Raw genomic sequence first — 16,649 nt, forward strand, 5'->3', positions numbered from 1 at the left:
ATATACAGTATATTAAAATTATTTCAATCATAATTTAATTTCTTATTTAAAATCATTCTGCTTTATCATATTGTCAGTAAATGTCAGTAATTTTTTTTAAAAAATAACCTCAGGACTCCAATAAATGTCATAATGCATTGGTTTTTACTGCTGAATCTTGAAGTGTTTCTGATTTATTACTTAGTTTTAGTTTTGGGGTAAAAAAAATAGCATAAGGAAAACAAAATAAAGGTGAATGGTTCTGATATTAGCTACATCTTATCAAGATGAAGAGCAGTACTGAAATACATTAACAGTTCTAAACCAGTAAAGAGCAAGCTAAATGTTTAGAAGTTAGATAGACTGGTAGATATGCTGTGTTTTAATAAATCTCCTAAGATGCTTGTCAATATTATCAGAATTTTGAAATGTGAGGTTTCTTTTCTTAAGAGAATTGATATTAGTTGTCGTTATGCTAATAGAGATGGGTTTTGTCAATAAAACCAGCCACAAGGATTAATGAAGGCAAATGTTGTTATAATGCAGCTGCACTAACACAATGCCTAACGCCATGGTAGTACCCTATTCTGCTTTAGTCAGGTTTTATCAGGAGCTATGTAAAGATAAGAAACTGGAACAGAAATACACAGACATCATTTATTAGGCATCTCCTGATAGGTTACCAATTACTTCACAATTTTCATTGCCCTCTGAGTAAGTTCCAGTTTTCTTTCATTCATTCATTCTTTCTTTCTTTCTTTTATTCTTTTGTTCTTTCTTTTTTTCTTTCCTTCTTTCCACCCTCTGTTTGTAGACAGAGCTATAGATAATTCAATATAGATACATTGAATGATTGCTGTGGGCATAATTAATTGAACTTCCTTTGGTCAGTGACAACAATTACAAAACCTAGCTGATTTTGAAAGCTAAGTAGGCTCTCCTTGGTTAGTACAGATAGTCCTCAACTTACAACCATAATTGAGCCCAAAATGTATGCTGCTAAGTGAGAAATTTGTTAAGTGAATTTTACCCCATTTTATGACATTTCTTACCACGGTTGTTAAGTGAATCACTGCAGTTGTTAAGTGAATTTGGCTTCCCAATTGGTTTTGCTTGTCAGAAACTCTCAAAAGGTGATCCCATGACCCTGGGACACTTCAACCAGCAAAAATATGAGTCAGTTGTCAAACATCTGAATTTAGATCACATGATTATGAGGATGCTGCAATGATCATGTGAAAAATGGTCATAAGTCATTTTTTCCAGTGCCAACCAGTCAAGGACTACCTGTATTTGATTGGGAAAAATACATTTGGGAAAGTTACTTGGATGTGTCACTGACAATCACCAAATGCCCAATGCATACAAGTTTAATAAAATCAATCAATCAAAACAATCACCAAATCCCAATGTGGGAGATTCTTGACCTTTTTAGCTAGTTAATGGCTTAGTAATGCCTCATTCAACATTAAAAACATATGATGAGATGCAGATGAATGGATCAGAATCAGTCTTGCCTTTAATCAGAAATTTAGGAAGGACTGCCATGCAACCTATTATCATAGTTGAAAATCTCATCTATTATTTGGAAGTAAGACAGTGACTAGCCCAATTCAAATGCTTAATGCAACACATGACTTGCTTCTTGATTTTTGAGTATGAGTTTAAAAAAGAAAGAGAAATGTGAAGGTTTTAATAAATAGATGATAAATAGATGATCTTGCTCTTCTAAATTTATTCTAATATATGTATCTAATCTCCTTTGCAGGAATACCAAATTGATATTTTTTTTGCTCAGACATGGACTGACAGCCGCCTTCGTTTCAACAGCACCATGAAAAAAAGTATCACTCTCAACAGCAATATGGTTGGGTTAATTTGGATCCCAGATACTATTTTTAGGAATTCTAAAACTGCAGAAGCTCACTGGATTACCACACCCAATCAGCTCCTAAGAATATGGAATGATGGGAAAATCCTATATACTTTAAGGTAAGAAGCATTTGTGTCTTTCAATAAGGGCTAGTTTAAATAACTGCTCACCCTTTTATAGAGATTAATGTAATTTCAATTTTATAACAGAAACAGAAAAATCTTAGCTGGCAGAGGGCCTTGTCCCAAAGATAAGAAACATAATCAGCTTGGAATTAAATTGGACCGTTCAGGCAACTTGTTTCCTTAGTTTTGATGTATTTTAGTAACCCGGAGAATGGATTGTGCTGAGTTATTCCTGTTATTCCTTAAAACTATCAAGTAGGACAAAAAATTAAGGTATTTTCTTATCTAGAACTACAAGGAGTCCTCAACCTATGACCACAATCGGTTCCAAAATTTCTATTGCTAAGCAAGACAGTTGTTAAGTGAGTTTTACCCATTTACGACCTTCCTTGCCACAGTTGTTTAAGTGATTCACTGCAGTTGTTAAGTCAGTAACATGATTGTTAAATGAATCTGGCTTCCCCATTGACTGCTTGTCAGACAGTCGCAAAAGATGATCACATGACCTCAGGACCCTGCAACCGTCTTAAGTACGTGGTCATGCCAGTTGCCAAGGATCCAAATTTTGATCACATGACCATGGGGATGCTGCTACAGTTGCAACTGTAAAAAATGATCATAAGTCACTTTTTCAGTGCTGTGGTAAATTCAGTCACTAAACCACTAAAATTTAAAGACTGTAAGTCAAGTATTACTTGTACTATAATTACAACTATAAATGCACATTAATGTATTTCCCCCAGAAATATAGGTAAAGATAGTGTCAAATTTAGCTGTATGATTCTGGCAGTCATCCATTAAAATATTAAAATCTAGGGCTCTAGATTCAAAGTAAAATAAGTGCTCTGATCCATGCTGTGACATTTAATCAGCCCTATATAGAAGTTAATGAAAAGGCTGCATCTTCTCCGGGATTGAGAGCAGCTCCTTTTGACATCTGTAGCTCAATCCTGGGGGAAGTCACAATAGATATAAGACATGCAGCTAGATGCTAAATGTATGATCCCCTTTCTCTTTGTATCCAAAACACTGGACAACACTAGTGAACAGCCTGAGTCCAGTCAGTTTTCAAACCCAAACAAAATCAGCCAGATCATTGCTTGGACCTATCCATGTATAGGTATCTGTTGCAAGCCACAATGATATCACATGCAGGAAGACATCACTCTATAAATATCATAATTCATGCCATCTGCATAATAGTTATAAAAAGATAGTTTATCCCCCCCAGCTCTAATTCCCATATGACTGTGTAGTTTTCTTAGCAATAATATGAAAGTGATTGTCATTGCCTTTTTCCATGATGGCTTCTGCCTAGTAGTTGCATCAAAGAGAATCCTAAAAAAGCACTTTTTCATAATATTCCAATTAAGCCTTTGAAATGACCGAATTACTAAAAAATTTTATAGTCTGCTGTCATACCAAGACAGTAATAGGTACCTGGTTTTCTCTAGGCTCACCATCAATGCCGAATGCCAGCTGCAGCTACATAATTTTCCCATGGATAAACATTCATGCCCGCTGATATTCTCCAGCTGTAAGTAATAGCCATGGTGTATATCTACTATCTGCTAAAACTTTGCATAAAGACCTGCATTTGTTTCTCAATTTAACAGGTGGCTCTTACAGTGGTATTAGATTAAGGTGCTTATTTTCATATTTGCTAGGCATCTGATTTTTTCCATCTGCACTTACAGCAGGACATTTTTCACCCTGCAGCATTATCACAAATGACAAGAACTATTAATTTGTGGTCTCAATTATGAGTAGGCTGAAAAATGACGCTAAGGATGCAACAAGCAAAAAGAAAAACATGAATCCATAGTCCAGAATGTGGCAGGTGTTACAAATAAAGACCTATTTATCATGAAATGTGTTAAAGGTACATAACAAATAGCTTAAAAGCAGCTCCAATCTATCTGTTAGGATTGAACAAATGATGTTTTTTTTCTTATTTCATAAGCTTGCCAGCTCTAATTGGGTAATTATTATATGTGGTTGTATGCCCATGTGCCAATACATCTCGGCATTGTTGAGCAAACCTGCCATCTTTGTTAGTAACCCTGCTGCCAGTCAGAATCTTTTACAGCAAAAGGATGAAAAATGTTACTTCTTGCCTTAAATTGCAAACACAAACAGTATCAAAATCTGGTTAACAATATTTGCCATGCAGCCATGATGCTTTGGTGTATGTGTGTGGATTTACACACACATTTTCTATGACGGTCTTTGCTTCTAAGAATATTTTTACAGAAAATGCAATCATTGATTAATGTGGGAAGATTCAGTTTTCCATTTGCGCACTTTGAAATATACATGGTTGGATGGACAATATAAGGCTCTAACTATAATAGAACTCTGGAAACAATTATGTCAAATACACAACTATGGAATGTAATGAATAATATTTTTTTTAGATTTTTTTCTCTTTTTAAAATGACTTTATGGTGACCACCAACATTAAAAATGGGGAAAATGGTAATATTGATTTTGGATACACACACACACACACACACACACACATACACACACACACACACATATATATATACACATTCATACATACATACATACATACACACACACACATACATACATAAATATATCTCTCTCTATAGATATATTTCTATTTATCTATCTATCTATCTATCTATCTATCTATCTATCTATCTATCTATCTATTTATCTCTATAGACATATGATATCAATAAGTCCTTTTGATATGCAGATGTTAAGAGATGAGTAGAATAAATACTACAGGTTTCTATGTTGCCTAGACCATGGCAGAGTGTCTTAACTTCTAAGGCCAGAGATAATATAAGCATATTATAAATACATGAATACTATTTGTATTAGATAATTATGCAGAGAACTACCTGTTTACTCTTGTATCAACATATTAAATATTTTTTTCTGTTGTATTTTTTCACTTTTTTAAAGCATTTGTTACACATTTTTCAGGGCAGGGGAAAAGGATGCGGTATTTAACACAGAACAGGTAGAACATAGAACAAGTAGAAAAGGAAATCCACAAGATAAAGTTGGCTGAATATCTGTTTTTGTTTTGCATCTTAGTGGGTGTTAGTTGCAAAATGTGTACTTCTAGAGATATATAGAGATACCAAAACTTACAATCTAAAACAGGGGTGTCAAATTCAATTTCAATAAGAGCTACATCAGGGCTGTGGTTGACCTTGGAGGGGCTTGGAGGGGGGGCTTGGCTGACTGGGTGGGCATGACCAGCTTGATGCCACTCATTGGGCGTGGTTGACTGAATGGGCATGGTCAGCTGGGTGGGTATGGTCAGCTTGACACTATTCCCCAAACTGCTGGCATGTTTCCTTTTTGCATTGGGTAAACCAGGCAGAATCCACACTGGCCCAATGTTTTCTCCTTCGCTTTGGGTAGACCAGGCCAAAGTGACGCGGGCTGGCCTCTTACAGTTTCCAGGATGGCCACTTGAATTTGACACTCCTGATCTAAAATAACATATGCACGCAAGAAAAAATATCCTCTATGTGTGTATCTGTCTGTCTCTGTCTCTGTCTCTGTCTCTGTCTCTGTCTCTGTCTCTGTCTCTGTCTCTCTCTGTGTGTGTGTGTGTGTGTGTGTGTGTGTGTGTGTGTGTCCGTGCGCGCCTCCCTCTCTGCCTTTGTCTCTGTTACTTTATCTCTGTCCCTGTCTCCCTCTATCTGTCTGTCTGATTCTTTGGCCTAGACCCAAAGTTATTCTTTTGCAACACAAGTTCCCTTTAGCAATTGATAGAATTATAGGAACTCCAGGAACTAAATTATTTTCAATTTAGAACCAGTATTCTTTCATATATATATTAAGGTGAAAACCTCTGATTCGTGTTCTAATAAACTTTTTTTAAAATAATTTTTTTATTTTCAGACAAGCATAAACACACAACACATATAACATAAAAGCCTCTTCAATTACACACAGTGTGTCGATTGGTTACAAAGTCTTTCTGTGTCCTTTCTGTGGTTCTCAATTGAATTTTATCAAAATTTACATATTGACAATCAAGCTATCTTTGTATACATTGTTATTATGCTTCCTCCTATACTAAGTCATTCAATCATTTTAGCATTGATAACATTCTCTAATAGTTTCCAATTCCATGTTTTCCCCATTATTAGTTTCATCAATCTAATATACATGTATACAAATTGTTATAATTATTAAACATCCATTAAGCCCAGCTATTATTATATCCTTTCAACATAAGGCATATTAAATTTGAAGTAAATTTATATTATAACATTTTATTACATTGTCCTGAAATCATCCAATGATATTACGTCTTTCTAATCTATTCTATATAGAATTTTTTATCTTTTATAAAAAGGCTTTTCAACATCACCTCCATAATCCTCACTTACAGTTTCTATAAGATTTCATATTATCAATCTAGTATATATAAATGCTTTGTTATCATTACATAGGTCTGCAAAAGAAATTGAGAGCTGTTTTGGTTATTCCATGTAATCTTTATGTTTTTTGGTGCACTGAATCTGAAAATGACCTCCATTTTGTCATAGGACATCACCTTTCCTGACAATTTAGGTAACTATGTTAAATAAGGCAATACCTCAAAATAAATGGAAATAGACTTATAAAAGTAAAGTTTTATTACAATATTTTCATGAAAATCCTTTTTTGAACTGAAATGAGCTCACCTACACACACTAAATTCGATTCTTCTTCCTTGTGAGGCTCCTCTTGCTGCATTTATGCTTGTGAGTATGTGAGAATCTGGAATGTCTCTCTGAGGCATCCAACAGTAGTCTGCCATCATTGTAATGCTCCATTTTCCCTGGTATCTCCTTTCCATCGCTTTAATGTCTTGGTGGAATCATTCACCATGATCCTCACAAATTTTCAGGAAAGTAGTCAAGGTGGGACTGGAGGAAATGCAATTTCAAACTCATCAGGCAACCTAAAACCTGAAATGCTTTCAGCATTCTTCCGACAATCTTTTTGTAGTGAGGATCTTTGTTATTGCCTAAAGATTTCTGTACGACTTCTTTAAGTGCAATCCATCCTTCTTTTTGAGGATCCGTCATGGTATTGACAAACTCTTGATCAACTATAAGCCTTCTAATGTCTGGTCCAATGAACACACCTTCCTTCAATTTTGCCTCCGACAGGCATGGAAACTTGGTGACCAAGTATTTGAAGCATTCTCCATCTCTTGGAAGTGATTTTACGAATTGCTTCATCAATCCCAATTTTATGTGGAGAGGTGGTAGAAGAACTTCATGGGAAGGTACCACAGTTTCTCAGAGGACATTTTTTTCACCCTCTGCTGCCAACTCTTCTTGGTCCAATGATTTTGTCGGTCTCGACTGTCCCATAGACACAGAAAACAAGGTTATTTGGTATACCCAGCTTGTTGCCCGAGCAGCATGCACAAGACCTTCAAGTCCCCACACACTTGACAACCATGGTCTTCATATTTAAGTTTACGAAGAACCAATTCCAAGTTCTCATAGGTTTCCTTCAAGTGTACGGAATTACCTGTAGGTATGGAAGCGTAAAAACCGTTGTGGAGTAAAACCCCTTTGAGACTTCTTTTTGAGGAATCTATAAAAAGACACCATTGCTCTGAATCATATTGAATTTTAAATTGATCCATCAGACCTTCAACATCGATGCAATAAACCAACATGTCTTCCTGGGCAAAGTAAGGAACGAACTCGTTTTCACGATGTCTGAACCATGAAGATGACACTCCTGGCAACAATAAATTCCTGCTTTTCAGCCTTAATCCGAGTAACTCAGCGGCATCTTTGGGAAGATTCAAGTCTCTTACCAAATCATTCATCTCCTCCTAAAAAACAATTTTGGTCTTGTATCATCTTCAAGAAGTTGATCAGAACTTGATTCGTCATCTGGTTCAGGTATGACTTCACCTTCATCGAAGCTAGGTATCTCTTCCAAGGTAGCAGGGGGCTTGGGTACTGGTATATCCATGGGGAATGGGACAAATTGCTGAGTGAAGATTAGGGTATGAAGTGGAATGCTTCCAATTGGAATTAAACCCTTTCACATCGCATGAACAAAAATAACAGTCATCATTATGGTTCTTTTGCTCTCGCCATACCATAGGAACCCCATAACAGAAAGATTTTTTCTTACCCTTGAACCAGTTTCGGAGGTCCTCAAAACACCATTTGCACACTTTATGAGGTGCCCAAACTTTATCTTGATCTCCAATTTTTAATCCAAAGTATGCAAAGTATACTTTTTTCACAAAGTCTGCAATATTCTGCTATTGCTTCAACACTGTATATTCACCACAGATAAAACAGAAACTGTCTGGCGAATTAATATACTTTCGCAGAGCCATAACGTAACGGTTGAAGAATGACGAGCTAACATGAACAGCCTAGAACCAAGAACCTGATGATAATCAAGATTGCATGTCGTGTTGTTGTGACTTCAAGCCCCACCCCCCTTCTAATAAACTTCTAATGAACTGGCAAATAAGTATCATTCTTCACTGATAATGGGCTGTTTGTATCTGATTATTTACACAGCAGCCTTTCAGAATGTTCTCAATATGGGAACCAACTGTTACGGTATGAATGAAACACTTAAGAAATTGATCTTGCCTCTTAAAACCTTCAGCAAACCACCAAATGCAAATAAAATGAATCTGAAAATGTCAGATTCCACTGTCCTGTGAATTACTGGGTTAGAAAAAAAGTCACATGGATGTCTGTGGATGCATATTGAGTTATACAAGTTATATAGCTGAGTTTCTACTAGAAAACATTTGATTTGCTAATGCATTCATTCTCTTAGGTGTTTGCATCAATTCACATTGTACTTCTAGTAGGCTGTTGTAATTCCCAGTTATAAGATATCAGGCTCCCATTAATGTCAATGAATCTTGCATAAAAAAGCTTTCCTAGGATTCTTCACCATGTTTATACATGGAGAAGACTGTGGCCTGTGAATGTGCACAAAAAATCTTAACAAGTATTTAGTTCTATACTGTAGTTTTAGATTTTCTCTGAAGTACTATGAACATAGGTGAAAATGTGTTGAAGAGACATAAACAGTAGTGCTGCTTTTCAGCTTTTCTCATGTTTAATAGTAAAAAATGTCTTGGGGCAAGAAGAAACAAACTGGACAGTGGCGTGAAATTGTTTCTGTGAATGCAATTGCTTCTGTAAGATACTGACAGATCTGTCTGGTGGTTACTCAAAAAGAATGAAAATATCCTGTGCTACTATGAAATTATTGAAAGATATGCCAAGAATTATTTGCAAGTGGGAATCTTTTTAGTGACTTGAGAGATACTAGAGAGATGATCGTTCAGTTTGCATTTTAAATGGTAATAACCAGCATCCTGCCATAACTTTACTTCAAAAGAGGATTAAAATTATACTGACCATAGCTACTGAATGCCCTTATTTCACAGACAAAGTGGGAATGGCTGGAGGGGGTCAAAAAGAGAGAAAGACAGCATGTTCTTGGTGAAAACACATTGAAGGGTTATGAAAGAAAACATCCTATTGTAAAATATCACAATACGAAAGACATGCAGTGAGCTTTCCAAAGGCCATTTTCTAGTCAGATCTTCAAACCTGGAGAGAAAGTTAGCATGGGGCTTCAATCTCCAATAAATAATTCACCATCATTTGGAAGAAGGGGAGACTTTATAAATACTTAATCTCTGGTTTTCTCGTGTACAAGGAAACTTTCTCTTATGTTTAAAGAATATTTTGGAAATACTTCTCCCCACAAGTGTTTCTGAATGTGCAATGGGTTTGGCTGAAGAGCAGATTCAGAGGCTAAGTGGAATACTCAGAAGAGATATGTCTTATCTTGGACAAAGCAGATAAATTATTTGGGGCCTTCATGAAAATCCAGTCTTGATTTGTTCTTGTTTGGTTCATTGTGATGAAGTCCTTGTATCCAAATGAGAGTGGGGAAAGTTAACACTGAGGACAAGTATTGTGTTTAATAATGAACTATTTTTCTTTACATTAGAACAACCTTTGGGAGCAGACCCCAGCATCTTAAAAAATTGGGTGGGGAGAATTTCCTTTGTTTCTTCACTGTTGCAAAGTGAGCTATCTGGTATCCAACCTGTCTAATATGACTGTGCAATGCTTTGCTTCAGTTCTAAAACAGCATTTGTGGGCACACATAGCTGCAAATATAGCGCCAGTCTACAATTCTATAAAGAAGCTGAATCTTCCCCCAGAACTTCACTCCAATACTGTTCTGGAAGGCACTGAAAACTTGGTTCTTCCAGTGGGCCTGGGGAACCCAGAGCGGGATGGAGCTCATTAAATGGTTCGTGTGATGGTAACTAATCAAGGAGAGAAGCAACTAGAACTGAGAAGAAACTTCCTGACAGTTAGAACAATTAATCAGTGGAACAGCTTGCCTCCAGAAGTTGTGAATGCCCCAACACTGGAAGTCTTTAAGAAGATGTTGGATAGCTATTTGTCTGAAATGGTATAGGATTTCCTGCCTAGGCAGGGGATTGGACTAGAAGACTTCCAAGGTCCCTTCCAACTCTGCTATTGTATTGTATTGATCTGCTATTGCTGGAGCAGGGAGCGGGAGGTGGGGGCTGATTTTGTTATATTGTACTATATTAATTTATTTGATTCTTTTTGTTAGTTTTTATTGTTTTAAATGTGTTTTTTATTTTAGGTTTAGGTTTAGGTTTATTGGATTTATATGCCGCCCTTCTCCCAAGGACTCAGGGTGGCATACAATATTAAAAAACAACAACACATATTACAAAAGTTTTTAAAAAATTAAATAGAATATCCAAAAAACAAACCCAATTTAGATTAAGAATAACATTTTTAAAAGAAATTTGATTAAAATTAACAATAATCAATAATTTATTTTGTTTTGTTCAGGCCAGGCTGGCTTACTGGAAAAGCCAACTTTTTAGGGCACGTCGGGAGAACCGGAGGTCGGGGATTATTTGCAGGTATCCTGGGCCTAAGCCATGGAGCGCTTTAAAGGTCATAATTAGTACCTTGAATTGCACCGGGAAGACAACTGGCAACCAGTGCAGGCCGCCTAAAAGGGGTGCAACATGGGACCACCAAGGTGCCCCCATGATAAGCCCTGCAGCCGCATTCTGGACCAGTTGAAGCCTCTGGGTGCTCTTCAAGGGCAGCCCCATGTAGAGAGTGTTACAGTAGTCCAGGCGAGAAAGGACGAGGGCATGATTGACTGTGCACAGATCATCCCGATCCAGGAAGTGGCACAACTGACGTACCAGGTGAACCTGGTAAAATGCCCCCCTGGTCACGGCCGTCAGGTGTTCTTCTAAACTAAGCTGTATATCCAGGAGGACGCCCAGATTGCGGGCCCTCTCTGAGGGGGCTAAAATGTCTCCCCCTATCATCAAAGATGGAACAAGATGCACAAATCGGGATGACGGAAACCACAGCCACTCAGTCTTGGAGGGATTGAGCTTGAGCCTGTTCCTCCACATCCAGATCCGCACAGCCTCCAGGCATTGGGACATTACATTGAGGGCATCATTTGGGTGGTTTGGGGTAGAGATGAAAAGTTGGGTATCATCAGCATATTGATGATACCATACCCCAAAACCAAGGATGATCTCACCCAGTGGTTTCATATATATGTTGAACAGGAGGGGTGAGAGAACCGACCCCTGAGGCACCCCACAAGTGATGCACCTCGGGGTCAATCCCTGCCCTCTAGTCAACACAAACTGCGACCGATCTGACAGGTAGGAGGTGCCCCCCACTCCCAACCTCTCAAGTTGTCGCAGTAGGATACCATGGTCAATGGTATCGAGAGCTGCTGAGAGGTCTAATAGGACCAGGACAGAAGAGCAGTCCCTGTCCCAGGCCTGCTAGAGATCATCGACCAACACGACCAATGCTGTCTCCATGCTGTATCCAAGCCTGAAACCCAACTGAAATGGATCCAGGTAGACAGCTTCATCCAGGTACTGGGGAAGCTGACGTGCTACCGCAATCTCGACAACCTTCGCTACAAAGTGAAGGTTGGAGATCGGACGATAGTTGGCTAAAGAAGTTGGGTCCAGGGAATGTTTCTTAAGGAGGGGCCTCACCACTGCCTCCTTCAGGATCCTTGGGAAAGGATCCCTCTCTCAACGAAGCATTGGTAATCGCCTGGAGCCAGCCTCGTGTCACCTCCCGGGAAGCTGAGACTAACCAAGAGGGACACGGGTCCAGCACACAAGTGGCAGCACTGAGTCTCCCCATAATCCTGTCCATGCCCTTAGGGGTCACAGGGTCAAACTCATCCTAGATGGCCTCCACAAGATTTATCCCCGTCGACTCGCCCGAATCTACCCAGTCAGAGTCCAAGCCTGTCCGGCTCTGAGTGATTTTACCTGCAGATACTGAACAAATTCTTCAGCCCTACCCTGCAAGGGGTCTTTCCCAGTTCCTTGGTTAAGTAAGGAGCAGTCACCCTAAACAGGGCAGCTGGATGCGATAAGAGCAGAAAAATGCTGCCATTTTGCCGCTTTTATCGCCACTAAGTAGGATTTAATATGAATTCTTACTAATGTTCGATCAGATTCGGACCGGCTGGCCCTCCAACCACTCTTTTCCAGCGTTTCATCTCCTGGAGTTCCTCGGTAAACCAGGGAGCTACCTGGGATCGACACCGGGTCAGAGGCCTCAAAGGCACAACATGATCCAAAGCTCCAGTGGCCGCCCTATCCCACGCTTCCACTAGAGCTTCGGTCGAGTGTGAGCAAGGGATTCAGGAAAAGTCCCAAGCTCCATCAGGAACCTTTCAGGGTCCATCAGGAGCCTGGGGCAGAACCATCTAGTCGGTTCCGCCTCACTGCGGGGAGGGGTAGCAGTATGGAAGTCAAGCCTGATGAGGAAATGATCCGACCATGACAAGGGTTGGATAGAAATATCCCCTAAATCTAGATCATTCATCCACTGCCCAGAGACAAAAATCAGGTCAAGCATGTGTCCCCCATTATGGGTGGGGTCTTGAATTAACTGAGTTAGGTCCATAGCCATCATGGAAGCCATGAACTCCCGAGCTGTCTCGGATGTCTCACCAATGGAAGGCAGATTGAAGTCCCCTAGGATCATAAGCCTGGGGAAATCAACCGCCAATCCAGCTAACACATCCAGCAGCTCCGGCAGGGCCGATGAAACGTAGCAGGGAGACAGGAACGTAACAAAAAGGCCCACCTAAACTCCAAGGTCCCATTTCACAAAAAGGAACTCACACCCGCCTATCTGAGGCACAGTGACCTCCTGAGGTCCGAGACTTTCCCTAATAACCACCACCACCACCACCCCGCCCCTGCCCTGGGCTCTCGGCTGGTGAAACGCCTGGAAGTCTTTTGTAAACTGCCTTGAATCACCATGGGAAGCTAGGCAGCAATATAAATTCAAATCAATCAATCAATCAATCAATCAATCAATCAATCAATCATAGAAGTAGAAATTAGGTTCTAGGAAAATATTATGTTGTTGTTATTATTATTGCAACAACAGAATTGTATCACAGCGGCCGGTTGTTTTGCTGGATTTGGCATTGATTACTAGTCGGACCCCACCCAGGGGCCTAGAACGTCGTAACGTATTTTCGTAATATGCGTGCAGATCCAAGCAGTGCAGCTTTTTGCATTTGACTGATGGTGATTTTTAACTGTTTTAAATGTAATTCCAGTGCTTTTGGAATAGCACCCAGTGTGCCAATTACCACTAGAATTACCACTGCTGGTTTGTACCATAATCATTGAATTTCGATTTTTAAATCCTGGTATTTCGCAATTTTTTTATATTCCTTCTTGTCGACCCTGCTGTCACCTGGTATTGCGACAAGAGTGATTGTAACCTTATTTTTCTCAACCAGTGTGATGTCTGGTGTATTATGTGCCAGTATTTTGTCCATTTGTATACGGAAATCCCATAAGATCTTAACCATCTGATTTTCGGTGACTTTTTCAGGCTGATGTTCCCACCAGTTTGTTGTTGTTTTAATATTATAATTTTTGCACAAATTCCAATGGATCATTTGTGCTACTGAATTGTGCCGCAATTTATAATCAGTCTGCACGATTTTTTTACAGAAGCTGAGTATGTGATCAACAGTTTCATCAGCTTCTTTGCAAAGTCTGCATTTGGCTCATCAGAGGATTTTTCGATTTTGGCTTCAATGGTATTTGTGCAGATAGCTTGTTCTTGCGCAGCCAGGATTAGTGACTCTGTTTCTTTTTTTAATGTACCTGTTGTTAACCATAACCAAGTTTGTTCACTGTCCACTTTATCTTTTATTTTTTCCAGAAATTGGCCATGCAGTGCTTTGTTCTGCCAACTCTCCATTCTTGATTTTATCACTTCTTTTCTGTATTCTTGTTTCGTCTGTTGGGCCTTCAGTAGATTTTTGTTCTTTACTTCGATTAATAGATGTTCTTGACTTTCTTTTAAATAATCAGCCAGTGCATGTTTTTCTTCTTCAACTGTTTGCTTCACTTGTAATAATCCTCTGCCACCTGATTTTCAGGGCAGGTACAGTCTATCAGTATCACCATGTGGATGTAAACTGTAGTGCATTGTCATTAGTTTCCTGGTTTTTCGTCCAAAATGTCCAAATCAGCTTGTGTCCAGTTAACTTTACCAGCTGTGTATCTTATAACTGGTATTGCCCAGGTATTTATGGCCTTGATTGTATTTCCACCATTCAATTTAGATTTCAAAATTTTCCTAACTCTGTTGGTGTACTCTCGCCTGACAATAGTTTTTACTTCTCCATGCTTGATGTTATCCAACTGCAGAATGCCTAAGTATTTGTAGGCTTCATTTTTGTTGCATTTAATTAGTTGGCCATTGGGCATTTCAATTCCCTCACATGCAGTGATTTTGCCCCTTTTTATGGATACAGTGGCGCATTTTTCCACGCCAAACTGCATTGAAATATCGGTGCTGAATACTCGGACTGTGTTTGTCAATGATTGGATTTTTATTTCTGACTTTCCATAGAGTTTCAAATCATCCATATATAGTAAATGCGAAATTTTTTCAGCTTCTTTGGCTATTTGGTAGCCTAATTTCATTTTTTTTAAGATTATTGATAGTGGGATCATTGCGATGATGAAGAGAAGAGGTGAAAGTGAATCACCCTGGAAAATTCCTCGCTTGATATTAACCATTCCGTAGATCTCATTCCCTACCGCCAACACAGTTCTCCATTGTTTCATCGCCTTTTCAGTAAAGGATGTAATAGTTTTGCTAATGCCAGTTGTTTCTAAGCATTTTATGATCGAACTATGTGGCAGTGAGTCAAATGCCTTTTTGTAATCAATCCAGACCATATTCAAGTTCATTTTTCTGTTCTTACAATTATTATTGTAATAATAATAATAATAATAATAATAATAATAATAATAATAATAATAATAAGCAGTTTGGCATGGAAAAATGCGCCACTGTATCCATAAAAAGGGGCAAAATCACTGCATCTGTGGGAATTGAAATGCCCAATGGCCAACTAATTAAATGCAAAGAAAATGAAGCCTACAAATACTTAGGCATTCTGCAGTTGGATAACATCAAGCATGGAGAAGTAAAAACTATTGTCAGGCGAGAGTACACCAACAGAGTTAGGAAAATTTTGAAATCTAAATTGAATGGTGGAAATACAATCAAGGCCATAAATACCTGGGCAATACCAGTTATAAGATACACAGCTGGCATAGTTAACTGGACACAAGCTGATTTGGACCTTTTGGACCGAAAAACCAGGAAACTAATGACAATGCACTACAGTTTACATCCACGTGGTGATACTGATAGACTGTATCTGCCCCGAAAATCAGGTGGCAGAGGATTATTACAAGTGAAGCAAACAGTTGAAGAAGAAAAACATGCACTGGCTGATTATTTAAAAGACACTCAAGAACATCTATTAATCGAAGTAAAGAACAAAAATCTACTGAAGGCCCAACAGACAAAACAAGAATACAGAAAAGATGTGATAAAATCAAGAATGGAGAGTTGGCAGAACAAAGCACTGCATGGTCAATTTCTGGAAAAAATAAAAGATAAAGTGGACAGTGAACAAACTTGGTTATGGTTAAAAACAGGTACATTAAAGAAAGAAACAGAGTCACTAATCCTGTCTGCGCAAGAACAAGCTATCCGCACAAATGCTATTAAGGCCAAAATCGAAAAATCCTCTGATGATGCCAAATGCAGACTTTGCAAAGAAGCTATATGAAACTGTTGATCACATACTCAGCTGCTGTAAAAAAATCACGCAGACTGATTATAAATTGCGGCATAATTCAGTAGCACAAATGATCCATTGGAATTTGTGCAAAAATTATAATATTAAAACAGCAACAAACTGGTGGGAACATCAGCCTGAAAAAGTCACCGAAAATCAGATGGTCAAGATCTTGTGGGATTTCCGTATACAAACCGACAAAATACTGGTGCATAATACACCAGACATCACACTGGTTGAGAAAAATAAGGTCACAATCATAGACATCGCAATACCAGGTGATAGCAGGGTCGCCGAGAAGGAACATGAAAAAATCGCAAGATACCAGGACTTAAAAATCGAAATTCAATGACTATGGCACAAACCAGCAGTGGTAATTCCAGTGGTAATTGGCACACTGGGTGCTATTCCAAAAGCACTGG

The 16,649-nt window shown here is 38.6% G+C and overlaps 1 protein-coding gene across 1 annotated transcript in view; it reads left to right on the top strand.

Moving 5' to 3' along the window:
- GABRG3 (gamma-aminobutyric acid type A receptor subunit gamma3) overlaps positions 1–16,649 on the top strand; it is a 451,797-nt gene that overhangs the window by 245,176 nt on the left and 189,972 nt on the right. The window contains exons 4-5 of the mRNA XM_014064443.2: positions 1,748–1,971; positions 3,432–3,514. Of these exons, the coding sequence (XP_013919918.1) occupies positions 1,748–1,971; positions 3,432–3,514 (307 nt within the window). The remainder of the gene's footprint in view (positions 1–1,747; positions 1,972–3,431; positions 3,515–16,649) is intronic.

Source organism: Thamnophis sirtalis, unplaced genomic scaffold (assembly GCF_051295495.1).
Source record: "Thamnophis sirtalis isolate CommonGarterSnake01/CBP01778 unplaced genomic scaffold, rThaSir2_p1.2 scaffold_12, whole genome shotgun sequence".
Taxonomy (NCBI): domain Eukaryota; kingdom Metazoa; phylum Chordata; class Lepidosauria; order Squamata; family Natricidae; genus Thamnophis; species Thamnophis sirtalis.